This window comes from Zea mays, chromosome 3 (genome assembly GCF_902167145.1).
Source record: "Zea mays cultivar B73 chromosome 3, Zm-B73-REFERENCE-NAM-5.0, whole genome shotgun sequence".
Classification (NCBI taxonomy): domain Eukaryota; kingdom Viridiplantae; phylum Streptophyta; class Magnoliopsida; order Poales; family Poaceae; genus Zea; species Zea mays.
Genome location: NC_050098.1, coordinates 216,160,322 through 216,179,847, shown reverse-complemented (window position 1 = coordinate 216,179,847; position 19,526 = coordinate 216,160,322). Strand labels below are relative to the sequence as shown.

Below are 19,526 nucleotides of genomic sequence, written 5' to 3'. Positions count from 1 at the left end.
CAAGGAGGTTCTCGGGTTGATTTAGCTGCGATGGCGGTCAGACGGGGGATTCTTGCAAGTGCTCTTCCCATAAACTGTAGCGGGTTTTCGGAAGCTAGTGGAACTTTGTAAAGGCCTCGTAGTGTTGCCCTGTCGCGCTTCCTAGGTAGAGGTGTATGGGAGTCGCGACCCCTTGGTAGATGGGTAACATGACTTGTGGGTAAAGGGTACAACTTCTACAGAGTGTAAAACTGGTATACTAGCCGAGCTCACGGTCATGAGCAGCTCAGGACTCTCTGATGTTTAAATTATGGAACTTAAATTCAATTTGGTCATTTGCATTGCATGAGATTATTATTAATTTTGTTCTATTACTTTACTTATGGTTTGGTATTTACTTACACTTAGTAATTGCTAATAAAATTTTGACCAACTACTTAAAAGCAATGCTCCGCTTTAACCCCTGTCATTGATTAGCCTTACACATCACATGAACTCCCACCTTTGTGAGTTCATGTCCACTGGTTCCCCACAACTTGTTGAGCTATGATCATGTGTGAGCTCACCCTTGCTGTCTCACACCCCCCCCACAGGAGAAGAACAGGTGGTTCAGGAGGAGCCACAAGGCGAGGAGTATGATCTGATCTAGGTGGCGTTTCTCAGTTGACATTGGCGCCAACGATCCTTAGTTCGTTTTATATTTATTCTTTTATTTTGTAATAAGTCTTCCGCTATGTAATAATACTCTGATGTTATTGTGACATTTATCTCTATACACTCTGTTATTATATATGTTGTCTTCTTGGCGCATGTATGAGATGCACCTGGCTTTGTTCCTTAAAGCCGGGTGTGACAGACGCGGCCAAGAGGGGAGGTTCCTGGCTTGGGGTTGACCGACGAGTACGTCGGTCTTCTAGGGGGTGGATTGTGATATCCTGGCCCTAGTGGATGGTGATATCCTAGCTCAAGGCTTCATAGAATTAATAGAGTACTCATACAAACAAGGTTCATCTTTTTTGGAAGCATATCTCGAAAGCACCTCCAAGTTAAGTGTGCTTGTCTTAAAGCAATTTGGGATGGGTGACCGACAAGGATGTTTTCTCGGGTGAGCATGACTGAGGACAAAGTGCGCACAAAAGACTCATGTTGGTCTGTGGAAATGGTGTATGATCTTAGAGGGCATCTAGGAGTGACTACCGTCGGTTCGGGAGTGGACGGGGTGTTACTGAGATATGACCAAATGATAATCTGACATGAAGATATTGACAAGATAAGCTTTGTCACTCGTTATGGGAAATACAAGTTCATGGTAGTGCTGTTTAGGATTATGTCACACATAGTTTTTGGCCAAAATCGAGTGCATCGCATATGTGTGCCAGAATCCATTTTCCACACATATGTTGACGTCAGAAGTATAATATATTGAAAGACAATGTTCGAAACGTAGATAAGAGTACAGTACTTTATCACAACTCGTTGACATAAATATCTTAAACATTATTTCATCACAACACAACAGTTCTCATGTGTGATCTCCCATAGGAAGATGACTGACACACCGCTAGATCTAGAACTAGTCGACGTCTCCAACAAGGTCTTCTTCAAAACCTTCTGATCAAAATTAAGCAAAGATGAGTACACTTACGGTGGGTACTTAGCAAGTAGGGGGAAGATGCATAGCTACCAAGGATAGGCTAAGGGTTTATGCGGTTAGCCTTTTAGTTGGTCAAACTTTTACTAGCAACATCTATTTACTAAGTGTAAGTATTTACCAAACCCCATTAATCGTAAGGCAAACATCATCTTGAACCCACTTAAGCAACCACCAGAACCAAAAAGATCACGATTTAATCTCCATCTTTAAGTTCAAATATCATGTGAGGGTCCTGAGCACGACTGATTATCAGTTTGACACCCTGTAGAGATTGTAAGACCCGTATTCACTTTCAAGGTGAATGGCTGGGATCCATCTTAAGGTTTTCACAAAACATACTTAGTACAAAGCCACCGCTAAGGTTCCCACGCTAGTATTGGTGACCCTCTAGGTGAGGTACCTTAGCCAAGAATACCACCCATGTTACATGAGCTGCCACCAAACCACTATCGTACCCTCATGCCTGTATTTCAGGTAGGGTCGCTAAGCACATTAAGTTAATTATCAATGCCAGAGCCATGATAGCACTCGTGGTTGCACTGTTATCCTGGATGCTCACTCCATGTTCCAATTTAACTCATGTAATCTTTTTAGTTATCGAATTAACAACAACAACATAACATAAACTTTGAAACATGAGCATCATAAAGAGAGTGAAATCATAAAGCTGAGTTATAGCAGTACCATACTATTTAAGCAAAGCATAATTCCTAGGTTAAATGAGGTATATGGGTTGGTAAGACTAGGTATTGCTAATTAGGTAATCCCATCAAAATTATGCATATCACAAAAGTAAACTTAGTTATCATGGTGTGATTGGGATCAAATATAATATGTTTGGGGGAAATCAACTTATCTTTTTCACAAATGTCCTGATGTTCTTATTCGAACCGATCCTGAATTCCTATCATAAAAGCGTCTTCTAATAGCATACATACAAAATAAAGAAAACATACATCATTCAATAAAACATACACCATCCATTAAACAAAAGAAATATAAATAGTTACCTCAAAATAACTTAAATTTTGGTTATGCTGAAACTGCTATAAAAACGACGGGTTCTATTTTCCAAAAGTGCAGGGGCTAAACCATATGATTTATGACCTAACCAAAATGATCTTTGAACTACGGGAATCGACGGGTAAAAAGACACCAACCTAGGGGGATTATTTACAAAACTGACAATGCGGCTTAGGCGAAGAGGTATCGACCATCGGTGGTCGTCCGATCGAGATCTAAGCGCCACGATTTAAAAGGGCGAACCGACTTGGCTAATCTAATACCGATCGCTCGATCTGGATCCAACGAACCAGATCGTGCGGTAGGACACGTGCGCGACTCCGCGGCCAGCGAGCTGAGGTAAAGGGTGCGATGGAGGGAGGCACGACGTGCGGCGATGCACACCAACACATCACCGAATGTGCATGACCGACACATCACCACGAGGAAGAAGGAATGAGGGCTAACACATGGAGCCCGATCGTGAGAGAGAGAGAGAGAGAGAGAGAGAGAAAGGGGAGGGAGGGGCGTGCGGCAGGGCCAATTGGGCCGAAAGGGAGCGCCGGCCAAGAAGGAAGAAAGAAATCCTTTTTTCTTTTTCTCTGAAATTCATGTATGATTTCTATTTTTTCAAATTTCAATTACGTGGAGATACGAATCCACGTTTAAATATTTTTCTTATTTACAATAAACTCAGAAATAAAAGATACCTCTTTTAAGAAATAAAACTTTAGGGTAGACCCCAAGGTTCAAATAAAAATGTTTTCCACATAAAAGAAACAAATAGGCACCAAGGTAAATTCATTAACAAACAAAAGATATGCCCCAAAAGGTGAATGCACCACACAATTCAAACTCTGGTTTTGAAAATAATTATCCCTTCTCTAAAGGTTTCATACTAAGATCAAAAGGTTTCTAGAGAAAGGATTGGAGATGTTTACAGATTACTAAGTCTCAACCTACTTCATGAACAAGGTGTTCATGGAGGAATTGGATAAGTTTGTAGTTGTGTTCATGATGATGACACGATTTGTTGGATTTATGGGCTTAGCTCAGTTCAAAATTTCAATTAAATCCTTGGAAAATCACAAAAGCCCATGTATGGCAAGGGAATGCTGAAACCAACACTCCCACATTGCTAGTCTAAGTGGAGTGAGACTAGTTTATATGTGGAGGCTTACCTCTGCCACCAAATCATGGTTGAGGGGAGAGAGGATAGAGTGCCACACGTGCGCGTTCGCTTGCCTCGCCTGGCTAGGGCAGCGAAGGGCGCGGACGCATGACATGCACGTGAATGGTCTGCTAAATTTTGTCCCCTCACCTTACAAGGGTGCGACTTTCTTTTGTTGTTTTTATTTTTGGTTACTTGGCTGTTAAGTTTAGAGCCCTTATTCGATCGCGATCAGATAAGGATATGAGACCTTATCGGATCACGATGAGATCGAATCGCGAGTCTATCGACTCCTGGACAATGCCCCATATAGTACACCTGACAGCCATCAGCAGAATATATCTTGACACGAGTTAGGTTTTTGCCTATGCTTACTACTGCGTCGTCGCTATAGGCCCCTTCATCCTGAGTGCTGACGTGCATCTGCAATCAGGAAAGCAGATCTCTGGAACCTGTCGCCTTCGAGATCCTAGGAAGCGTCTTCACGCCTCGCGCTCTTCTCCACGACTAGTGCTACGTCGTTGACCCTGCCGCTTACTCGCCGTCAATCAGTATGTCTAATAAGTGTGCATCATTTTATTTAAACTCATACTTCAGTTTATCTGTTGTTGTAGATGTGTTCTACGTACTGGTTACTAGCTTATTAGGAAACAACCTCCTAGTTTATTTATTGTTTTTCATGATTTATATTTAGAAATTAATTTGGAATATGTTTACTTATTCAACATGATCTATTTTGAGACAGATAAAGAACATGAGAAGAATGTCATTATGGTGTTAGAAAGGCTAAGATACCGCTGATTTTACACCAAGTTGAGCTAGTGCAAGTTCTTGGTTGACAAGGTCGCACATTTCTAGGCCATGTGCTCATCCCTAAACTCTAAACCATAAACCCTAAATCATGACAAGGTCAACGTGGTAGCTAACGATTTGGGTTGTAAGAACTATGTCATGTCTTGATAATGGAGACCACTCACCCGGACCTTTGTGAGGAAATGAAAAATATTATACTGGAATTCATTGACCGAGGTTAATTGAATATGAGCTTAGCGTGAGCTATAATCTGGAAGATCGAATCAAGAAGCCCCAATATGACGGCTTTGAAATTCAAGACATTTGTAGTGTGATGTTGAAAGACAAATGCTCAGAGTTAGAAGACAGATAAGGTACCCTTCAGTACAAAGACCACACATCTATGTGTCTATTGATGATACCCATAGAATGGAAATACTCCCAGAGGCTCGTACCTCCAAGTATTCCATCCATCCAAAAAGCACTAAAATGTACACCATCTATGAGATAGGTTCTCATAGAAGAACACGATGATGGAGATTGGAGCTTTTGTTACCAATAATATGACACTAGCTTATTACAGGAGAATCAAAGAGAACACCAGAACTGCCAGGACACTCTTGTCTTGCAACCCTCGAAGAAGCATCAATATTATGTGTAACCCCTTGAAGAAGCATCAATATCATGCGTTATTACTGCTGGATGTACGTGATTGACGAACAAAAAAAAACAGACAATGAGTTTGCAGATGCATGGTCTATTGCCAAGGCTTAATAATAGCATTTTCTTAAAACGATAGTACTAAGAATTATACTTGCAGATCGAACATACTATATACGGTTAAGCCATACTACTATCTTGCAAGACACAGAGATTGCAATAATACGATACTGTTCTAAGTGCACGGCAGTGCAAGCATACATATAGTATACGAGGCAAATTAAACGAAGACTAGATAAATCGGCACACACCTATATGCCAGCTGATACCCTAAACCACTTGCCATCCGCGCGCCACACCGGGACTGTAGCTTATTCACGCGTCACGTTCAATTTGTCATTATAGCAGCACGTAGTAGAAGGCGCCGCGCTGGAGCGGCTCGACTGTGCAGCCCGACGCGTCGACGGGGACGGGCTCGAGGTCGAGGCCGCGCTCGCCGCCGCAGCGGAGCAGCACGGCCGCCTCGCCGAACTGCGCCCTCACGTCGAGCCTCGCGGCCGCGACGTTGTGCGCCACGCTCTTGCCTGTGATGCTGTCCGTGATGCACAGCGCCACGACGCCCTCCTGAGCCGCCGTGGGCGCCGCGTCCGCGGCAACGGCAACGGCGGCAGGCGCACGGCCGGCCCCGGCCCCGCCCCCGGGCACTGCCAGTCCTGCTGCGTCCACGTAGAGAGACAGTCAAACATACGGCGAGAGGTAAAGTTATTGCGCCTGGCCCGTGGATTAAGAAATCGAAGGGTTTGAGGAAACCCAAGTAAAATGCATGACAGTCCAGTCAATGCATGCGTGCATGAACAGAACAGAGCCTTGAATTGCCATGCATGCATTGCACACACGCGTACCGCACGCTCGCTCTAGGTAAAGACGCCTCTGCGGTGTGAAAGGAACTTTAGTGCTTTGTTTTTGTTTCATTGCTTGGTGGACGCCGAGCGGCAGAAATTTGACAACCGTCATCTCAATCTTTTCAAAAACTGAACGCATGCAAGGTTTTACTTCCTACCACTCTTCCATGACAGAGGGAAGCAGCCAGTAGTGTAGTACTACATCCATGCATGGAAAAAAAAAATCTAGATCTAGATGCATTTTAAGACTGTCTCGAGCAGGATCATATCTCATCCCATTTTTTGAAACTTTATTATAAGCCTGTTTGAATATATAATGTTAAAGTTCAGCGGTATACTTTTAGCAAAACTTTAAATTCTAGATCTGGATTTAAACATGAGCGCTATTAGTGAAGTGCTCAACTTTAGCATCCAATATCAATTTAGCTCCTCAAGATGTGCTAAGTTTAGCACATTGCTAAAGGTTAGAACATGGGATCCAAACAGACCCTATGTAAACAGTGTAATTTACCATGTAAATGCCTCCCTAATCCGGATCAAACATATAGTAAAAAATAATGTGTATGACGTTAAGTAAATATACAATAGAAATATTTTAATGACAAATATAATAATACCTATTTAATATAACAAATGTTAATATTGTTTGATATAAATTTAGTCAAATTGACATACCTTACCATGATACATACAAAATTATATTCCCTCCATCCCAAAATACTTGATCTTATAGTACTCAAATTTTATGCCAAAATAGCTACCACTCTCGTTTTTACTGCACTTTTATCTTTTTCTACTACTCCCTTTCCTTTTTTTTCTAAAGTTATTTTGATATTTTGAGCATCTTTTGGGTACTAGAGGGGCTATGAGTTGTGACATGTATCAAGTCCGAAGAGACAACTCACCCACCACCACATAAAAAAAATTCAGATGAAAACCATTTCGACACTACTGCATACTAGTGTCGTTCCTGCTTACAAGGATGACGACAAGCTGCTACACAGATATTTACTTTGCCTGCCTGACCGATTCATTATCTGTGTTTGCACAGTCCAAAAATTGGATTCATATATATATTCTGTTCCTTCAAGATGAAAGCACACATGTGTTCGGTAAAAAAAAAAACACGTGAAAGTATATATGCATGCAAAAGATGAATCAGTTACGTGCAGCATTGGATGCATCTATGTATGATGATATGATGTCCTGTCACCACGAAATAGTTCATACCTTGGAAGCATTCCACCATGAACGGCTTTTTTGTTTCCTGATGGGGAGAACAACTCACAAGTTTTGGTCTTTTTCTGAGTTTTGGTCTTTTTCTAAAGCTACTGTGCTTGCAAACTGACAAATCCCCACAGCTTTTTATCATGCACTTGCACGGTAAAGTCATGCAGGAAGGCCGTGACAAGATCGAACGTATGTGTACTCCTACAAGAGATTTTGCATGCATGTCTTAATCATAACGATTTTGCCGCATGCATGATGCATCCCTTTAGACATAGTACAAACACTGACAGTACCCTTGTATTGGGATCGGTGTGATTGCATTGGAGCACTTTTATCAAAAGATGGTGTGGTGGTGTTTGAATTTTTAAACGAGATTTGTGCAATTCCATGCCAACAAACAAGCACGCAGCTTGAACTGCTGCATATATACTCCTAGTCAAAGCTACTAGCAGACTAGCGCACTAGTATTTAACACTATATATAAAATGAAACGAACCTGAACTGAAAGAGAGACCCAATAAAATGATGACCACCTACTGAAATAATCATGCATGTGACGCGACACAATGACAGTCCCATACAATCACAATCCAAGCACACATGATGATACAAATACGTACGACTGTACTGAGAAAAAAACATGCTTGTAAGTACGAACTTAAAAAAAACGGTGCTCAAAGGTTAATCAACTTTTCACATACCTTGCAGCAGATCATAGTTGGCGACGACACCATTAGTACTTGCAGGGAAACCTGTGAGGCCAGCGGTAGAGGCAGACACGCTCGCCATGGTAACAGCGCCGCCCGCCGGCGATGCAGCAAGAGGCGCTACCGCAGGAGCCGCCTCCATGGCCGTGGTAGCTCCGAAGCCGTACTGCAGCAACCCCAGCTTCGTGGCGTCGTCCTCGTGCGCCAACTCCCTTGCCGCGGTGTTGTTGTTCTTGCCGGGCTGATGATGATCAGCGCCGCCACAGGGCCAGGACTGCCCGAGCCCCGCCGGGCCCCAGGCGCATGTCTTGTGGCCAGTGACGACGGCGGTCGGCTCTGTCACGTCGTTGCACAGCCCCAATAATGCTCCCGCGGGCAACGGCGCCGGCGGCTGCTGTTGCACGGGCACGTGCATGTACTGTCCCCCGAGAATGGTAGCGACCTCGGCAGCCGACAAGCAGTAGCCCTGCGGCCACGGCTGGAAGACCGGCTCGACGGAGGCTACGAGGTCCAGCACCTTGTGCGCTGGCGCCACGGGGCTGCCTTGGTAGTACATCTGGGGACACGCCGCGGCGAGCGGCCCTAGCAAGTCCATAGGCGCCGCCGTCGCGGGCATCGCCGGCTCCGCAGCCGGCTTGCTGGACCCGGAGGAGCGGTCGGAGGAGGACGAGGACGAGGAAGTGGGCGCCTGCGCGGGCGAGGCGAGCATGTGGAATTGGTTCTGGACCAGCGGCGGCGGCTCGACGGGCGGCGGCGCCGCAGCGGCCCCGCGGCCCGGCGCGCGCGCGAGGCCCTGCAGCCCTAGGCGTCCGGTGCCCGCGGTGCTGCTGCGGAGCTTGTTCTTGGAGCGGGACTTGCGGTTCTGGAACCAGTAGAAGACGTTGGCGTCGCCGACCTGCCCGTACTGCTGCAGGCGCATGCGGATGCGGGGGATCTCGTCGCGCGGCGGGTTGACCATGCCGGAGTTGAAGATGGCCTCCAGAATCCGGATCTGCTCCGGCCTGGGGTTCCACCGCGGCTTCGGATCCGGGGCCCGCTCCTCGCCGCCTACTACACATGCATATAAATCGAGAGTTAGGAACAATCGACCACAGGAGTCAGCTTCACCTCTCGATCTCTGTTGATACCCACCCCACCCCACCCACCTCGCAACGAAAAACAAACCCTACAACATACGTACTACTACTACTCTCTAGCTAGTGGCATGCAAGAGAGACACTAGTATCATGCATGTACATGGTCGATCGGCGTGGGTGCATGGCTGCATGCTGACTAACCTGAGATGGAGTGTTTGAGGCAGCGGCCGGTGGTGGTGGTGGTGCTCGCGCCGCCAGCTGAGAGGAGGGACGGCGGTGAGCTGCTGATGTCAGGCTGCGTCGTCTGACACGGCTCGGCGGCGTGCTTGGACCTGAACATGCTCGGCCAGTGACTGTTGTTGAAGGACGAGGAAGCCATGCTGAGCTGAGCTGATTTCTTCTTCTTCTTTTCTTCTCCCTTTCGCAGCACCAGATCTTCTCCTTGTGAGCTCTCACGACGATACTCTAAAACAGCGGCACAGCTAGAGATTGTATATATACTACTACCAGCAGTCTACCACTGATTCATCTGTGGATCGGAGGAACGACTAACAGTGAGCTCCCTACCCTGCTGTCGCACCTTCTCGCTACACGCTACGGGGCTCGGCTAGGCTGAGAACGCTCGCACACTGCTGCTGGCTGCCTCTTATAATGGCAGCACCTACCCTCGGTCGTCTCGCGCTCGCGCAGCGTTGCCACGCAATGAATGGTCGGTCTCCCAGTTCTACACTACTGGCCGAGCGAGGCCAGTCTCTCCAGTCCAGTCTCGCCCTGCTTGGAGATGCGTGCTCGCGAGACCCGGTCGCGTGGCGTTGCATCGGGAGGGAACTCGCTGTACCATGCCGGATGGGTACTGCAACGTGCGAAGGTACGGGCGGGCGAGCTGGCTGCTACAGTAGCAGTAGCATATATACGCCTGCTGCTGCCACTGCCAAGCAAGGTAGACACGAAAAACCGAAGCGTCCCCGATGCCGTGTCCTGCCATTTCTGACGGTGCCTTTCGGGGCGTGATGGCGACCTCCGGGCGTCGCCTCGCCTTTCCGATCCCATTTGCCGGAAGGAATGAGAACTGCAGCCGCGTCACAGGGCGATGGGGCGGCAATTTTGACCGTGCATGCATTGCATGGTCGGGTGAGCTGCTTCTTGCGAGGAACAGGATGTCTCTTTTTTTTTTCCTGGAGGGGAATCCGGGCAAAAGTGCGTAACAGGCTGACCGCAGCGTGAGATGCGCGCTCCCGAGTAGAGTAAAATTGAAAGGTGCTGTACAATTTGTGAGGGTTTTCGATTGGACGCTAGCTTTCCAGCCTTCCACACGTCAATAGAATTCAATGTGTTGTCTATATAGGACGTTAATAGTAGCTGGCTTTAGTCCACTAATATCTCCGTTCTCAAGATAATTCAATTCTAGCTTGACCTTTAGACCGTGTTGGAGATAGCTCAAACTCGAGAAAATTTGCTGGAGTTTGGAGAGCAGATCATTAAGTGCTCTAGAAAATTATGTAGCTAGAGTTGTAAGCCTTTAGAAGGCATTTATATAAGTCATTCGCTTATTATTTAGACTAAAAATATTTTTAAAACTATCTAAAATGATATTATAAACTACAAGTTTAGCACATTTTAGCACTCCTATTTGGATCTCCAAGTGCTAAAGTTTAGCTAAAAGTATAGTGCTAAACTTTAGCACTTTTGATCCAAACAGGACCTTAGCTATTCCAAACCCATTGTTACTCGTCACAATATTCAAAGTTGTTATATCATATGTTACTAGATATGGTTGTCTCAATGTATAGTATCATATGTTATTTCGTAGTTTTCATAAGACAATTAAATACTAGATGTGTATGAGAGTATGAATTGTGGGCCACTTAGATAGTTCATGTTTCAATACAAAAGATCTCGTGCATAAGTAGTATCTCACTCAAGAAACTGATTTATTCTCTTCTCTCTTTACTCACATGTCACATCGGATTTCTATCCTACATGGCATGTATTATATAAGTAAGACACCATGCATTGGGAATAGCCTTAGTCGAACCACATAAAGTTTGATTAAGCCCGTTTGACAGCTCCTAAACCTTAAAATGAATCTAAATCTAAAATTTATTTGGATTTACGGTAAAGATACTCCACTAGTGGAGTTAGGATCCTCCTTCCACTCATGACCTACGAGGTCGTAGGCATGTGACCAACTTATGACCTATCCAGCCTAGACTTAAGTACCCTGGCAATCTACAGGGCCCGTAACATGATGAGTCCTGCTGAGACTCAGGCTACGAAGGCTAGGGGTCCATGCTGGGGCTCCTCGCCGCTCACGCAGTTCTAGACTTAAAGAGCCTGACCAGAGGGCTCAGATGGCGCATACCAACAAGCACGTTTCTGCTGGGGTTGAACGCTTCATTCTACCATGACGAAGTGACTCCTACGAGAAGATACCTGTAACCGACTCCTACTTGGTCTATAAAAGAGAGAGGGTCGACAGAGATGAAGGAAAACAGAGGACAATAGAGGCAAAGCTGAAGAGCACATCGCCATGACGCCCAAGGCTTAGCTAAGTAGGGAACACCAGATACGTAGTCCTTAGACCTTACTACGCATAAGAGACTTGGGAATTACTCCCTCTCTCGCCCGCTTGTAACCCCAACTATGAGCATTGTGCAACAAGGTGTCGATAGCATGAGCCACCAAAGACTGGATGTAGGGACGTTCTACCCGTACCAGTATATCTTGCGCCCATTGAGCACACCATCCGTTTAGAACGCACACAACCAAATTTACTTGTCGAAGCTAGTTTGAAACACCGACACCAGCGATCTGGTGTGCACCAGACCACACGAGTACAATGGCTACCTTGATTCCAACGAGTGGCGCAATGGCTAGCTGACGTGGCACATGGTCCGGTGGTGGGTCAGACCATTTCGGTGCTACATCGGTTTGGAAGGCACAATTTTGTAGTGAGAATCCCGAGGATTAGGGTACTGTACCCGGTCCAATACGCCCACGTGGAGTAGATCTATGCATGTTTTTTCAACGGCTCTTTGGGGTTTGGGGTTACAAATAGACCCCAAACTAGCCCTATCAACACACTAATTCACTCAAGAGCATATGCTTTCAATCCAAGCATTAGAGATATACATCAAAGTGATATAAGCGTTAGTATTCACAAGAGAGAGGTCTGCTTTGGTTTTGCGCTTGTGTTCTTCGATCTTTTGGTGTTGTGATTGTGCTCTTATGTGTGTTTTCTTCTCCCTCTTGCTTATATTGGACTTCAAGCTCCCATCAACTTGTGTATGGCTAGCAAGAGACTAATCTGTGGAGATCCTTGTGAGGAGAAAATTATAACAGAAAATGGTGGCCACAAGTTTGATCTTTGGATCATTTGAGAAGGATTGGGTGTAACCCTCGTCCTTTGGGACACCACAACAGGGACATAAGTTTTTTTGAGCTAAACCTCAGTCAAACAAATCACCACATCTTGCATGCTTACTTTTCTGCAATTTGTTTTTCTTCTCTCTATCTCCAAGATCTAGCTTTATAATCACTTGTGATGTTTCTCTAGTGTTAATTTGCATCCAAGAGAGCAATCAAGTGCAAGAACTTTTCTCTATCTCTCCTTACTCTTATTTGTTATAGTTTTTTGAACTACCACTTAATCTGGGATTCTAGATTATTTTAATTTGCGAAATTATAGGAGTTGCCTATTCACCCCCTCCAAGCAACTATCAACTAGCACTTAGCCATCCATGTTGTAACACCTTGAATTTGCGGGGTATCAAATTTATTTTCTAATATCTACCAAATTTCGGTGTTACCCTATGCTTTCCTTGTTTTTCTTCTCTTTTTCCTAAAATGGAGAGTTAATTTGGTATATATTAGCGTAAGCCTAGTAAAATGAGCCCTAGAGGCGCTTTGGTTGTTGCATTCATGTCGTTGCATTGTGTTTCTATGTGCTAAAGGTGTTGAAAACATGTTATTAAACCTCGTAGAAGCTTTCGTTAAATTTTTGTATTTTTCGAAATATTTTCCTATTTTCTTGAAAATAAAATATATTTTTAATGTACTTTAAAATATTTTCAAAAGCTCTAAATATGTATATTGAGTTCATTGGTTGCCAAATCATGTCTAGGTATTTTCCTAAAATTTTTGGAGCCTTCAGGATATTTTTCGGGCATTAAAAACGATTTCAACATTTTTCTGAAAATTGAATTATTTTGAAAAATAAAATATCTTTAAACCCTAGTGTCGGGGACCATAATTAGGGGTACCCTCAAGACTCCTAATTCTCAGCTGGTAACCCCCATCAGCACAAAGCTACAAAGGCCTGATGGATGCGACTAAGTCAGGGATCGGTCCATTCGAGGGACTCGATCACGCCTCGCCCGAGCCCAGCCTCGGGCAAGGGCAGCCGACCCCGGAGGATCTACGTCTCGCCCGAGGCCCCCCTCCAGCGACGAACATACTTCCGGCTCGCCCGAGGCCCAGTCTTCACCAAGAAGCAACCCTGGCCAAATCGCCACGCCAACCGACCAAATCGCAGGGGCATTTAATGCAAAGGTGGCCTGACACCTTTATCCTGACGCACGTCCTCCAGTCGACAGAGCCGAAGTGACCGCAGTCACTTCGCCGCTCCACTAACCGGCCTGACAGAAGGACAGCGTCGCCTGCGCTGCTCCGACTGTTGTGCCACTCGACAGAGTGAGGCTGACAGGCAGCCAGGCCCGGCCTCAGGCACCATAGGAAACTCCGCTTCGCCCGACCCAGGGCTTGGACTCGGGCTCAGCCCCGGAAGACGGCGAACTCCGCTCCGCCCGACCCAGGGCTCGGACTCGGGCTCAGCCCCGGAAGACGGCGAACTCCGCTCCGCTCGACCCAGGGCTCGGACTCGGGCTCAGCCCCGGAAGACGGCGAACTCCGCTCCGCCTGACCCAGGGCTCAGACTCGGGCTCAGCCCCGGAAGACGGCGAACTCCGCTCTGCCCGACCCAGGGCTCGGACTCGGGCTCAGACCCGGAAGACGACGAACTCCGTTTCGCCCGACCCCAGGGCTCGGACTCAGCCCTGGCCTCAGCCGACGGTCTCCGCCTCGCCCGACCCAGGGGCTCGGACTCGACCTCGGCCTCGGAAGACAGACTCGACCTCGGAGGAGCCTCCACATCGCATAACCTAGGGCATGGACCGACCACGTCAACAGGAGGCGCCATCATTACCCTACCCCAAGCTGACTCAGGCTACGGGGAACAAGACCGGCGTCTCATCTGGCTCGCTCCGCCAGACAAGTAATGATGGTGCCCCGCACGCTCTATGACGACGGCGGCTCTCAGCCCCTTACGGAAGCAAGAGTACGTCAGCAAGGACTCGACAGCCCCGACAGCTGTCCTTCTGCCAGGCTCCAGCGCTCCTCCGACGGCCACGACACCACACGAACCGGGTGCCAAAACCTCTCCGGCTGCCACGATGGCATGTACTTAGGGAGCTAGCTCTCCTCAGCTAGACACGTTAGCACTCTGCTGCACCCCCCATTGTACACCTGGATCCTCTCCTTGCGCCTATAAAAGGAAGGACCAGGGCCCTCTTAGAGAGGGTTGGCCGCGCGGGGAAGAGGACGGGACAGGCGCTCGCGTGAGGCCGCTCGCTCCCTCCCGCGTGGACGCTTGTAACCCCCTACTGCAAGCGCACCCGACCTGGGCGCGGGACAAACACGAAGGCCGCGGGATTTCCACCTCTCACGCCCGTCTCCTTCCCCCCTTCGCGCTCCGTCTCGCGCCGACCCATCTGGGCTGGGGCACGCGGCGACATTTCACTCGTCGGTCCAGGGACCCCCCGGTCTCGAAACGCCGACACCTAGCAATGTATATATGGTTGGAATCCTCTCGGCGAGCCCGTTCCAAATATTAGATCCATTTCGCGCCATAGCACCGTCAGTTCCTCGCCGAAGTTTCGGGCGGTTCCAACTCGAGTGACAACCTGGCGAGCAATTACTTTTAATCCGTGTGTCGTTGGCGAAATCCGAGAGTACTGTTGTGGTCGTCTCGTCGTGGGCTTCGTCTCGATGCTTTCGATTCATGGATCGAACCTCTTGTTCGTCGTCAATCGACAGATTCCTCCTCGGCTCCAGCGGGGGTCTTCTCCAATGAGCAAACTCTATTGTTTCTTCTTCTCATTCTTCGTTTTCTTCACCGTGAAGTCATAACTCTCTCCCTTCTTCTCCTAGCATCTGCGGCAAGCCCCCCTGCACAGCACGCCCCCTCCCCGCGACTCCATGTGCCTCGACGGCCTAGCACGTCTAGCCCCGACGGGCGGCGTGACTGGCATGGCTGACGGCCCCCAGGCGCAGACCCCACCCACAGGCGTGCGTGCCCTGCAGTCATTGGCTACTCCTCAAAGTAAATGTTTACTTAAGAATAGGCATGTGGTTTGCTAAATGCGAGATATCTTTTGCGTTATAAATCTGTTTTACTCTGTCCGAGTTGCGTTTGGTTCGTATTAACATTGTCTACACGTTAAAAATATTGTTTTATCATTTCAAACATTTAATTATCTTATTAATTAATCATTTGTTTATCTGATGGTTATTAAAACATTGATCTAATTAAAACTAATGTATAGTTTTAATTTGCGCATTTATAAATAAATGTTAACATGATTTATACCAACTTATATGCTTTATATTTAATGTTTGTTCATTATAAAAGTGACAATTGTTAATAATTTCCCGCTTGTCACGTCATTCGCGCATGTCGTGTGTCGCTGTTCGCGCACGTCGTCGTTGCGCTTCGTCGTTTATGTGTCGTCGTGTTGTTTGCGCGCGTCGTTGCCACTGTTCGTGTGTTGTCCGTGCGCTGTTTCACGTGTGTCGCGCGAGGCATCCGCGCGTTAGCGCGTCCTGTTTCTCGCGTGCTCGGCGTCGTCAGCATGTTGTTTCGCACGTGTTGCGGGCGCTGTCCGCGTGCGTCATTTACTCGTGTCGGTTAATTAGCTATTTGTCTAATCATCCACTATTAAAATAGTAAGTTAGTCAAAACTAAGTAGTAGTTTTGATTTACCTTTTATAAATTTCAGATAATATGAGTATGCCTAATTAAATGTTTTAATTAATACTCATTTAGTATAAACGCGATATCTTCTCGATCGTTGCTTCGATTTCGGCGTTTCTTTTTCCTCTCGTGACCGTAGAAGCGAGCTTTATTCCGTATTTCATGTTTTTATAATGTTTTCGCTTGTATGGTGTAATGTTCTTATACATATATATGTTAGTTTGATCGTGTCTGTTCGTATTCGCCACGTGTCGTGAATAGAACACAATATGTTCCCGAGCTTCGAGGAATCGACGATCAAGATTTGGTGACTCCGAGATCAAGGTTTTTGAGTTCCATAAGGTTGAAGACCCTGAAAATCTGTTTGGTGAAGGCAAGTGTCCCCTGACCTACTTATGTCTTATTCACATGAGAATTAATTTCCCCGCATTACATAATTAAAACCTAACGATTGACTAGTTTTCTATTCACCTTGTCCTTGATTACCTTTTTGGTTATTACGATTAGCTTTATGCTAGTGCTCTACTTTAATCAATAAACATGATGTTATACAATTATGATACAATGTTTTTATTCTGGATATGATGATGGACTTGTGACACTAAAGAGGGCTCGGGCTGTTTCCCGAGTACTTTTCCGTAAGAACATGTTCGTTGGATGACCACCTGGGAAAATTGTGCAACCATGAGGGTGGTATGGGATGCCCTTTGGCCAAGTAATTACGGAAGTCTTATGTGGGTGTTGGTTTTGGTCATTAGGGATGAAGGCATCTGTTATGGCTCTTATATTCTCGCTTAGGGATCTAGATACGGGCGTCATTCCCACGACTTTTCTTGAGGGCGCAGGGTATAGGCTTGTGTGCTATGCTTAGAATGAAAAGGATTCCAAAATAACTAGATATATTTAAACAACCAAGGTAGGACTAATTCCAACACTTTACAACATATGGGAAACACAATGGTGCACCTCTACAATGGTTTGCTACATGAAATTATATATGAAAGGGAAATAGTCTTTACCATATTCTCTAAATTGATTTTGATAAATGATGACCATCGCAACGTAATGGACTAACTAGTTTGCATAGTTGATTGTGATTATTCCTGATAGGAGAGCTTTCTAGAACAAATCACGTGTGCACGGACCGTTGTGGGCCTTCCGCCGAATCGTCCACGACATTCGATTCACCTTGGATAGGAACTATGATGAAAATCATATTTCTACTACGGTCTGTCCGAAGGAGAAAAGAGCACCATCCGAGACCAAGCTCGGACCGTCTGGCCCTCAGTCGCGGACCGTCCGCCCATTGAAACCTAGGAAAACCCGAAGGCGCTAGGTTCGGTAAAATTCATTTTTAGCGTCCTCGCACACCGTCTGGGGTGCACGGCCGGACCGTCCATGACTGCTTTGTCTGACATCTGATGACATATTTAATGCACTTATAGTCGTGGATATAGCCGTTACTGCTGACCGTTGCAATTTCGAACATTGATGTGCAGAGGCAGACCGTCCAGGCTTGGGGCGTGGTATGTCCGCATGTGGCAGAAAATTGGCAACAATTATGTGGTGATTGAGGGCTATAAATACAATCCAAACCACCTCCATTGAATTATTCAAGAATTCCATTCATCTACATTCAATACAAGAGCAAGCACATCACTCCAAGACATTCAAAGCTCCCAAGCTCCTCCAATTGCCATAATTGTGACTAGTGATTAGTACCTTGGTAAGTTTAGAGAGAGTGTGATCTTGTATTTTTCTTGTTGCTCTTGTTGCTTGGCTTTGTTGAGCATGCTTTCTTCGTCTCCTAAACTCTCAAGTGACATGTAAAGCTAGCAAGAGTACCTATTTGTGTCGTGATCCTTGCGGGGTCTAAGTGATCCTTGAGATTAAGAAGAAGCACTCAACCAGTCTAAGTGACCATTTGAGAGAGGGAAATGGTTGAAAGAGACCTGACCTACATGGCCTCTTCAGCAGGGATTAGGTTCTTCACGAAACCAAACCTCGGAAAACAAATTGTCTTTGTCTTTGTGTTAATCATTTATTGTGATTTGATTCTTCATCTCCCCCTTTCTAAGTTCTCTGACTTGCAATCATTTTGAGTTAGCTCCCAAAGTTATCCGCATTGATTGAGCAACTCGGGTGAAGTTCATGTTCAAAGTTTATAATTTTCAGGTTTCGCCTATTCACCCCCTCTAGGCGATTTTCAATATCAAAGTGTGGGAAGTCAGGGTTAGGGTAAAATATGCAAGGATGAAGATAATGGAGGGGAATATGCTACACATTAGGGTTTGTCAATTTAGAACTAATTGGGTGGCAAGCTGCGGATGGTCTTCTTATTCCTCGCTCTCTCAGGTGTTGGAGACAATAGACTCCCCTTTAGACTGCCTCCAATAGTATATTGTATTGCTCCCCTAACCGTATGGGGGGGATGTTGTTCCCTCTGACGACTCCAATGATGCACCACAAACGAAGCTCAGACGAGCGAAGATGAAGGAATTCCACACATATGTGTTGTGAAGAGCAGACACCAAGAAACATTGTTTCAGCTAATCGATGGCACGAGTGAAGTTTTCGAGCATCCCCACGACATAAGACAAAGGACACAAAGCCGAATGAAGCATATACAAATAGTAGAAGGAGCAGGAGAAAAGAGCGTTGATAGAGATAGTGATAGTCGAAGCCGACGAAGAGCTCGTTCCATGGAACTAGCGATGGCAACCATGGACCAGTTGCTGCTTGATCAGCTGGTCGGTGAAGCATGCAGGATGTGTTGCACACATTTTAGGCCACTAGAACACGCATGGGCACGTCAGAGCACACACGAATTGTGGGCCTCTGGGATTGGGATGCAGGGCCAGTGTTTAGGGAGCCGAAAGCACGTCGAGGAGTTCGGCGGTGAGGGCCTCTATAACATCCCAATTTTTATCCCAAGGTTAGAAACCCTAAACTCCTCAACCCCCCTATTTATCTCCTAATACCTCATCTCATGAAACATTTCATTCATCATATGCATACACCCTGTTTGCTAGTAGCACTTCACATAGAATATTTTATTTTGGGCACCTAGGAAATTTAGATGAATATTTGCTAAAAAGGAAAAGAGATTAAGAAAAGAAAAATGAAAAGAAAAAGGAAAAACGAAAAAGAAACCCCCTCTCGGCCGGGCCGAATCTGGCCCAAGCCTTCCCCTCTCTCTCACGCGCGCCCGCGCTCTCCCCCTCCCTCGTGGCCCACGCGACCCAACTCCTGTAGCGCCACACTCTCCCCTGACAACCCGACTCCGCCCGTCAGCCGCGCCCACCCTCCTCCCTCACGATCGC

At 46.4% G+C, this 19,526-nt stretch overlaps 1 protein-coding gene across 3 annotated transcripts; it reads right to left on the bottom strand.

Moving 5' to 3' along the window:
• Nucleotides 1-4,984: 4,984 nt before the first annotated feature.
• Nucleotides 4,985-9,807, bottom strand: LOC103651382 (uncharacterized). 3 transcript variants are annotated; one of them, XM_023301938.1, is made up of 3 exons: nucleotides 9,375-9,807; nucleotides 8,092-9,147; nucleotides 4,985-5,974 (listed from the first exon to the last, which is right to left on the bottom strand). In XM_023301938.1, exons 1-3 carry the CDS (start codon nucleotides 9,550-9,552, stop codon nucleotides 5,658-5,660), a joined length of 1,551 nt encoding a protein of 516 aa, XP_023157706.1. In that variant the 5' UTR covers nucleotides 9,553-9,807; the 3' UTR covers nucleotides 4,985-5,657. The 3 variants fall into 3 exon arrangements, with proteins under 3 accessions (XP_023157706.1, XP_023157707.1, NP_001354193.1); XM_023301939.1 differs by having other exon boundaries at nucleotides 8,092-9,144; NM_001367264.1 differs by having other exon boundaries at nucleotides 5,340-5,971; nucleotides 9,375-9,771.
• Between the last annotated feature and the right edge of the window lie 9,719 nt (nucleotides 9,808-19,526).

What these genes read in the sequence shown, in the direction of transcription:
- LOC103651382 (XM_023301938.1), bottom strand. Translation starts at nt 9,552, where the DNA reads ATGGCTTCCTCGTCCTTCAACAACAGTCACTGGCCGAGCATGTTCAGG. An exon ending in CCTCAAACACTCCATCTCAG is followed by an intron (nt 9,148 to 9,374) that starts GTTAGTCAGCAT and finishes ATGCATGTGTAG; the next exon opens with TAGGCGGCGAGGAGCGGGCC. An exon ending in CAACTATGATCTGCTGCAAG is followed by an intron (nt 5,975 to 8,091) that starts GTATGTGAAAAG and finishes ACGTGGACGCAG; the next exon opens with CAGGACTGGCAGTGCCCGGG.